At 37.2% G+C, this 9,758-nt stretch overlaps 1 protein-coding gene across 2 annotated transcripts in view; it reads left to right on the plus strand.

Annotated features, from left to right (window-relative positions):
* dyl (transmembrane protein dusky-like) overlaps positions 1-9,578 on the plus strand; it is a 20,033-nt gene extending 10,455 nt beyond the window's left edge. For both annotated transcript variants that reach the window (XM_017630951.1, XM_017630952.1), the window contains exon 3: positions 7,843-9,578. In XM_017630951.1, the coding sequence (XP_017486440.1) occupies positions 7,843-9,576 (1,734 nt within the window). In that variant the 3' untranslated portion in view covers positions 9,577-9,578. The remainder of the gene's footprint in view (positions 1-7,842) is intronic.
* The last annotated feature ends 180 nt before the right edge of the window (positions 9,579-9,758 follow it).

Below are 9,758 nucleotides of genomic sequence, written 5' to 3' on the forward strand. Positions count from 1 at the left end.
CGAACCGAACACTGATTTTGGTAATAAAATTCAATGATTTGCAAGCGTTGCTCGTTAGTAAGTCTATTCATGATGAAATGTCAAAGCATACTGAGCATCTTTCTCTTTGACACCATGTCTGAAATCCCACGTGATCTGTCAAATACTAATGCATGAAAATCCTAACCTCAAAAAAATCACCCGTTATAATAACTAGTAGTTTTCTGGTTTTCATTCATTTTAGATAAATCCTACTAATTGACTTATGCAAAAAAAATATTAGCCTAATTTTTATTTTTTTTTTAGTTGTGCACCTTTTGAAGAAGCTGTGCGATATATGCATTATATTTAAGATACTAGATTAACGATTAGTGCTAGAAAAAATCTCTGTATTTTGGTTTAAGCAAACTTATCGTTTTATTCACCATACATACATACATACTTGTGTTCATAAATATCTACATCTGCTCATACATTTTTATGTGCATAGATTGCATGCCTATTTTGCCATTCGTTCAATTGGCGCTTCGCAGTTATGCTCTGATTTGTAAACTTTTAACTTTCTTTTACAAATACATATTTTTTCGCGCATAATTAATCACAAGACATACTACCTTCTTGCTGCAACTTAGGCCCACATGCATACATTTGTACGTATATGTACATTTGTTTGTGTCCTTAATTTACAAATTTTGCTTTTAAACACTAAACAAAAAATTTAGGCGTTTCTTCGGCAAATGTATGTAGATTGTAGGTGGTCCAAAAATACATGTGTAAAAGTAAAGTCGGAACTTTTATGCTCTCACCCCCTAGGATTGTTCTATACCGAAAAAATATACCCCTAATTTTTTTATTTTGAAATAAAAAAAAATTTAGAGAGTGCTCAAAGCATTTTAATTTGCTTATTTTTATGTGTTAAAAGGTGTTTTGATATGAAACGTTTTTCCTTTAAGTAGGGATAAAGTTTACTCTGGTAATACTGGCAGCAATTAACCAGTTAAGTTTCTTTTTGCATAACGTTAAAACGAATATTATATCGATAACTACAAGATATTGGAGGGTATATCGACCGTTACATGACTAACAAAATCGAATATGTATCGATAATTATGTATATCGAAAACCATTTCGGTAAATGTATCGATAAATACAACGATAAAAATATCGAAATATTTTTTTTCGCCATTTCAGTACAATCGTCTAATATATTTGACAAACTTTTTTTTTGTACTTAAATCTCTCTTCTTCTTAAATAAGAGCTTTTGTTTTTAAAATAACAGTTGCTTTGAGAAAATTATATAATTCTTATTTACCGCATTTCTTTTACCGTCTTTTCGGGATGCAGTTGATTGTGTTTTTTCACAAAAGTTAAAAGTTTCACAAAAGCTGATATTAAATAGTGTTATATATAGGAACAAATTAACTATTTTTCGGTGGAATTGAGATCCGAAAAAAAACGTTAAATGTTATTCTCAGTTTTGAAATATATTTCGCAAAAGAAAAAAGAAAAATTATTAATATCACATCCCTGTCTACAAATCTAGGGTACTATTGTCCAATATAAAGGACGCTGAACAACGATGCTGAATATAAAATTTTTGATTGTATTTTTGGAATCGATGACCCAAAATTAGCCGGAAAACAAATTTTCTGATTTTCAGCTTCTGCTTTTTTGTACTGAGACGGTTAATTCAGTTCTTACAAAGTGTTTAAATGTAACCGTTTTCTTTATTAAAACTTGGCTCAAAAAGTAATGAACAGATTTCAATCAAATTTGTACAGTATATTCTTTAGATTTTTGGCACGGATTTTTTTTATGCTAGGTGTCGCATGAGTCGAGTTATTCAGAAAAGGATGAAATTAGAAACGTATCTATAATGGGGGTGTGACGAAAAATACTTATACGAAAAATTAATCCACTAGGTGACGCTAGAGGTGAGATATTCATTAAACTCTATTTACCGTTCGATTTTGATGAAATTAAAAGAGGTACCGAGAACAAAGGTATGATCGAAACTAAACGTCGAAAACCGAAATGAGAACGAAACCTTTGGTAGTGTTTGTACAAGAACGAAAGTGAGAACAAAACTGTCGGGAACGTTCTCAACAGGAATAATATAAAAACAAACCCCTAGGGGACGTTCTCAAAATGACCAAAATGTGAACAATACTTTCGGGAATATTTTTAAGGGAAACAACTCTCCGAAACGTTCTGACAAAGAACAAAAAGGGAATCAAAGTCTAAGCAACTTTTTCTTATGACTCAGGAAAGTTCTGACAGAGAACGAAACGGGAACAAACTACTCGCGTAAAATGGAAGCGAGAACAAAATTTTTCTGATAGCGTTGCATTAGTTTAAAATGTTGAATATTAAAATTAATCAACAAAGAACTGAAAGATAATTATGGAAATTAAGTAAACGAAAGACTCAAGAAACGAACTTTTCTTGCACGGAAAATGGAAATCTTTGCCATAAATGGACAGTTTAGCTAAAAGTTGAAATGAGCCGGTTTCCTCGGACTTAGAATTAACAATCATGGCTCGCAATGAAACGATTTTTTATCACCCGGACGGACTTCCCTCTTATTCTTAAGGATGAGTTCTCAAAACTTTTGTTCTCGATTTGTTCTCTAGCAAAACGTTCTCCTCCTCCTCCTTGAAAATGATATCGATACTTTCCTTCTTATTTCATTCCCAATGGAAATGTTCCAGAAATTTTCGTTCTCATTATGTTCTTATTGAGAAGTTCTTGAATATTTGTTCCCATTTTGTTCTTTACGAAAACGTTCCCGAGTCTTTTGTGTGCTTTTTGTTTCCATTCAAACTGCTCTCAATACTTTTGGTATCGTTTGGTTCTTTTGTTGAATACTTCGCTTAATTTATGGCTGGAGGTTATGACTCACAGAGCGGTCTCTTTTATTGCGGTTAATTTTGCCTGACAAACGCCACAGCTCTATGCAGTTCTTGCCAATTTGACTGTTGAAATTCACATCAGCATGTGCATAACGCACATACATAAGTACATACGTTACATTTTACATGGATATAGGTACATATCTACATACATATGTACGTAAATTGCAGCTTCACATCTGCAACATATTTTTCAATCGAAAATATTTTTCACTCTCTTTTTTCCATTTCCTTTGTTTATTTTTGTTATTATCTTTTTACGAGTTTTCGCCCCAAACCACTTTCGATTTTAACATTCCGACATAAAGACCGAAAATTTGTAACACCAGCAACAACTATTACGCACCTACATACATTAACCGTTGAAATAATAGGGTATTGTACTTACATATATATGTATATGCATGTATGTACATACATATGTGTGTTCACTCTTAAAAGTCACAACATCCGCTTCGTTCGTACATATCGGCCAAGCTGACGCTGATAGCTTACCAAAGCGTCTGTCGAAAATTTCTACAATAACAAAAGTGTAGATTATCTTTTCAGCGTTATAGGTACATTCATACGAACATTGGTATCTGCATACATATGTACATATACATATAGTAAAATGAATAACAAAACATGCGAGTATACTATGTATACTAGCTATATATGTACATATGTACATATATCTGTTGTAAATATTTGTTAATGTAAGCTGCGTTTACTTCATACCTCAGCCATGGTTAATTTACCTAAGGTTTGGGAATTAACTTTCAGCAGCAGAGGCTGGGAATAGGCATACGAAAGACTTGGATGATATATATTGAATGTATGTATGTACATTCGGATGGGTAGATTTTTGTGGAGGAAAAGTTATTGTTAACTTTTATTTACTATCGGTATCAAAACCAAATCGGATGATATCAATATTGATATTAATGAACGCATTTATACGATAACGATAAATGAAATCAAAAATAATAGAATCAAGATTCAAAACGATGCTGTTGGCAATTTATCTTTATTTATTTATTGTTAATGACTTTCATTTAAAATATGGGTCGACCTATATCAGATACTACATAAATAAAAGCTTCAAAGCTTGCACAAAGTTCTCAAAAACTATTTAAACATAAAAAACTGTTCATCAATATTTTGATTTGTTTTAATTAGATTTTTTAGCAAGATTTCGAGTGTGTAGTTTTATAGCCCATTTTAGTATAATAAAGTGCAAGTTTGAAGTCGCTAATTACTGTAGATTTTTCAGATTTTTTTTCTGTCGACGGTGTTGCCAGTTTTCTTCCATGTAGCGCATGAACAAAACTTTCTTTTATATTGGAAGAAAATGCGCAATGCGTCAATGAATCGACTTAATATTATCGAAAAAAAATATAAATATATGTATAAATGTATCAATACATCTATTAAAAATTATCGAAAAAAGCTAAATGTGAACGAAAAATTTAATGCAATATGTCTACCAAATCTGATCGAAAAAACTCGACTACTCTTTATCGCTAAAAATATATCGACCAAAATTTAAGAAAAAAATCTTAAGAAACTTTCAATAATATGCTGAATCAAGTTTGGAACGAATCGATAAAGTGGTTACCGAGATACACCTTTGTAGCCATAAAGTGGGCGGTGCCACGCCCAATTCCTATAAGTCTATAGCAGTGTTATATATTGTTAAGAGATTGTTTTAACTATTAACTTGGAGTAAAGAAGCGTCCTCAGTTGGTGAAATATCGGGGTTTTTGTATTTATGAAATCTACCGTTATACGGGAGGCGGGTGTAATTTTAGTCCAATTTGAATAATTTTCAACGAATTGCTTTTCCGTACCAAAGCTATTAAGTGCGCCGGGTTGGGTAGAAATTGATCGGTTACCAACAAACACATTTGTGGTCAGTAGGGGGCGGTGCCACGCCCATTATCCAAAAATGCATAATAATCTAATTTTCAGCTAATTTATTGCAATCATCGATTTTAAATGAATTCTCTTTAGTAGTTATTGTTTTATCGACGTTTTCGTGTTTCTGTAAAATTCCGTTATATGGGGGGTGGGCGTGGTTATTGCCGGATTTTAGAGATTTTCAACAGATTTCTTAGCTGTGCCCTAATCAAGGCTCCTACCGAGTTTGGTAGGGATTGGTGAAGCGGCTCCTGAGATACGGCTTTTCATCATAAGTGGGCGGAGTCCCGCCCATTTTCCAAAAAATTTTATAACATTATTTTGTACCCAAAATCCTACTTTTTATACTAATTTTCAACAATTTGGATCTAATATTTACTGAGACATCGTAGTTTTTGCATTTTTCCAAAATACCGTTACACGGGAAGTTGAAGTACGATTTCGCCCATTTTCAATACCAACCTACCTTGGATAAAAAGCAACCTACATACCAAATTTCGTTGAGATATCTCAATTTTAGCTCGAGCTATCGTGTACACTGACGGACGGACGGACGGACGGACAGACAGACAGACAGACAGACATGGCTTAATCGACTTTTCTTTTCATTCTGTACCGTTATGTAAACAAATTTATGATACCCTTGTGCACAAGTGCGCTCGGGTATACACCGATCTGACCTAATGTATGAATACAAAATTGTATGTATGTTACAGACGAACATTGGGATTTTACTGCATTTTGGTCATTTTAGTTGATCGTTGCTGCTCATTGTTCCTTTTTTTCCTCTTTCTTAAAAAAATAAACGAATCTGTCGCACACGCCAGTTAATCTCGATTTTTTGTTTTTTTTTTGGTGGCGTGTTTACCTGAAACTTACAAAGCACAAAATACAGCTGCATATAGCCGTTATGGTTTCCTATCCTTACAATGGCGTTTAAGGTTTGAAACTTTTTTTGGCTGTTACCTCTTTCTCTTTGGTTAGCTGTTATGCAACTGTGGGACGATTACAGCTTATTTCGTTACCTTATACTTCTGGCTTGGGTTTTTTGCTGAATTCATTGTTTTTTTTTTTTGTGTTTTGTAACTTTTTCAGCAGCGAAGTGTATCGAATCTACTAAGGGGGCAGCCAAGTGGCGTTAATACATACATACATATATACATACCCACTTACACATGTTTATCTGTACACACATGTGTACATTCTTTCGGTGCTTTGTTGGTAGCTTAATCAAAAAATTAAATTTTTTTAACTTGGAGGCACCAACATTTTTTTGCCGTGTTTTTCTTCACGCTCGGTGCTATACGCACTTACGTAACCACAATAGCTTTTGACAGGCAGGCGCTTTTTCATCATTTTCCGCAATATTGTCGGAAAACGCTTGTATTTGCGAAATTAAACGTTTTCAACAGCAGTCATACATATCTGATTTTATAGCTTCATTATTATCAATTTGCATATTAGACGACTGGCATTAAGTAATACCCTCAAGATTTGCTGGTGAATGTAGGAAAAGGTAACATAAATTTAGTTCCACAATTTAAATTAGTAGACCCCTTACAAATTCAAGATTTTATAAATGCTTAAATTTTATTTAAAAAAAAAACTCAACACACTTCTTTACCTGATAGGTGTTTCGATCTAACAGCACCGAAAGGAATGATTTTCTCAGCGATTCTCAGCGCAAAAAATAGCGGTATATTTGCAATATACTAGCTAAATATACTATTTAGATTGAAATCTCAAGCCTGTAAAAGTTTACAAACTTAGAAAATAGTTAAAACTGAGTTGCTACTAATGACGAATTTTTGCCGGGAGATCTGGCCCAAAACGGACCGCAATCAGGCTAACTTAAACTAAATGCCACCACGGTAAACGTTTCCCACTTTTCCCTATTTAATCACAGATCACACATTCCCTCGAGTGGTGATTGGATAAGGCGAGGGTAACCGTGAAAGCTACCGAGGTTAAGTGTCTGGGTCTAACCCTGGGTCTAAGCTTTTGTAGAGATCTCACATTGGCGCGATCACATCAAAGCTACGAAGGCACTAATGGTGCGCAAGCGCTTAGCAGGCAACTCTTGGGGGTCCAAAGATTCTAAGATGGATTTAAACCATGATAGTTCCCGAACAATTTTTTGCAATAGGCCAAAATACAATTAGGGAAGAGCTTAAAAAAGTAAAAGCATGTAGGAGAAAAAACACTGACATAGTAGTATAGGACTCCACCAGGCCAAGAGCTTACTGGCGAGTACAATCTTAAAAGATACAAACTTCTAATTAACCTTCCCAAAAACAAAAAAAAACTTGGGATCATCGGAATTTAAACAGTGAGAGTAAAAATCCCATCTTATGGCTACTGCCGCTGTTGCCTGGAGGATATTGGGATGCAATCACCTGAACCCTGTCGATTATGCTGTCCAACGTTCTCGAGTTCAGTGGGTGAATGGAATCAGAGCATACTTTGAACTGCCATCAAATTATAACTTAAGAAAGATTTATTACATGGCAGTTGAGAAGTACATTCATGAAATTTTTGCACATACAGCAGTACATAGCATACATTTAGGCGCCTGGTGTTAGCAGTCGCGCCTGAACAGGCGGTTTAAATTAATTTAGTGAATAAAATAGGACCGAAATCACAAACATTTTATCCCCGTTACCTAATTTAAATTTTGATTGCGGCCTAATTTCACTTTTCATTGAAATATCCTACATACTTCAGATTGAATTCGTCTGGAAGCCTATTTAGTCAAGATTTATGCTCACTTTGAGAGCTCTTGAACATTTTTCGAGCTAATTGTTACGCAGACGTCAGCTTAAAAACTCGACATTTTAAATTCGAGCTAATTGTTACGCAGACGTCAGCTTAAAAACTCGACATTTTAATCGTACCTGCATATATAGTTTTTGAAATGTCTACTATATAGTTTCAAAAATTCATAAAAACTCTTTAACTAAATATTTCTTATGTTTTAAAACCTTTAAAATAAAATCAGTTTTTTGTTTTAATTTTCTTACAATCTCACCTTTACTCTTTCACACACAGGACGCTGTCTGCGAAGGGCCACACGTTGACTCTGCATCGTTACCGCTCGAACATAGAGCCGTTTATGGTCCACCAGCACCATCGCCCGTATACGCCGCCCAACAAGGCCCCATACCCGCAGGAGTTAGCAACGAAATCTCCGACGATGCTTGGCCGCTCTCCGCCACCAATGATAGTCCACAGATTAAACATTTGCAGGTGCAGTGCGAAAAGACGCATATGCGTGTGAACATCGAATTCGATCGTCCCTTCTATGGCATGATCTTTTCGAAGGGCTTCTACAGTGATCCACACTGTGTGCATCTGAAACCCGGCACCGGCCACTTGAGCGCCACCTTCGAGATCTTTCTCAACAGCTGCGGCATGACGAGTTCAGCCAATCACAATGCAGCGGGTTATGGTGCGCCTACGCCCTCAGGTAGCTATGTGGAGAACACCATCATCATACAATATGATCCGTATGTGCAAGAGGTGTGGGATCAGGCTAGAAAATTGCGTTGCACATGGTATGATTTCTACGAAAAAGCAGTCACATTCCGACCATTCCAAGTCGATATGTTGCATGCTGTGACCGCAAACTTTTTGGGCGACAATCTGCAATGTTGGATGCAAATTCAAGTGGGCAAAGGACCGTGGGCCTCCGAGGTGTCGGGCATTGTGAAAATTGGTCAGACAATGACTATGGTTTTGGCTATTAAGGATGATGAAAACAAATTCGATATGTTGGTGCGCAATTGTGTGGCGCATGACGGTAAGCGTGCACCCATACAATTGGTCGATCAGAATGGCTGCGTTGTGCGTCCGAAAATCATGAGCAAATTCCAGAAGATCAAGAACTTTGGCCCATCAGCATCGGTTGTCAGTTTCGCATACTTCCAGGCCTTCAAATTCCCTGACTCAATGAATGTGCACTTCCAGTGTGTGATACAAGTGTGTCGCTACAATTGCCCCGAACCGAAGTGTGGACCTGGACTACCAGGTGGTGAGTATGGCGTACCACAAATCGGCAACAATGCGCTTTCAGCGGAATATGGCGCACCCGAAGCCTACGAACGCAACGATTATCCACTGGGTGGAGGCTTACCGCCAGCGGCCTATCCAGATCCACGCCACCAAGCTGCTGACGCCGCCGGTGCCTACTCGGAAAATCAACCGGATGTAGTGCCTTCACCGCAAGCGCAAACAGCCGGTGTGACAACACCCGAATCTGGACTACCAAGCTCACAGGCGACGCCACAGAGTGCAAACGAGTTGCATATGCCACCACCACCACTGCCGGGCCAACCCGGCCAGTACAGCACTGTAAAGCGAAAGGATGACATCGAAGGTGGTAATCTGGTGTCGCTGGGTGGACGACCACGTTCGGTTGAAGGACTCGATGACTTGCGTGGCGTGCGTAGACGACGTGATACGATAGATATTGTGATGAAACCAAGGATTTACAAGCGCGACACGCAAGAGATGACCGACGTCAATACAAGTCGTACCATACAGGTGGTGGCGCCGGGCGATGTCAACTTTGCGCTCAACAATAATGCCAACAACGAGACCGTAGTTATACAATCGGCACGATCTGCTGATCCTGAGACGATTTGTATGTCGGTGCCGAGCTTTGTCGGTGGCCTGGTAATGCTGTTGTTGGTGCTAGCTGTAGCATCTCTAGTCGCTGCATTCCTCTTTGTGCGAGTACGGCATTTCGATCGCAAGGGTGCCTCTATGGCGTATGTTAATTGAAAGTAAAAAAGAAAAAACTAAAATAATAACAAAGAGCCCAATTCACCAAGAGAATATTTCAATCCCATCCATAGCCTGCTAACGCTTCGTAAAGCAGCTGGAAATCGTAGTATGCCGGCCGGAGCCGAAGAAGGTGATTGAAATATGCGAACTGATGCTTATTCCTTTCGATTTTTCATCCA

The sequence above is a fragment of the Rhagoletis zephyria genome, unplaced genomic scaffold (genome assembly GCF_001687245.7).
Source record: "Rhagoletis zephyria isolate East Lansing unplaced genomic scaffold, Rhagoletis_zephyria_1.1 Rzeph_scaffold_08256, whole genome shotgun sequence".
Taxonomy (NCBI): Eukaryota; Metazoa; Arthropoda; class Insecta; order Diptera; family Tephritidae; genus Rhagoletis; species Rhagoletis zephyria.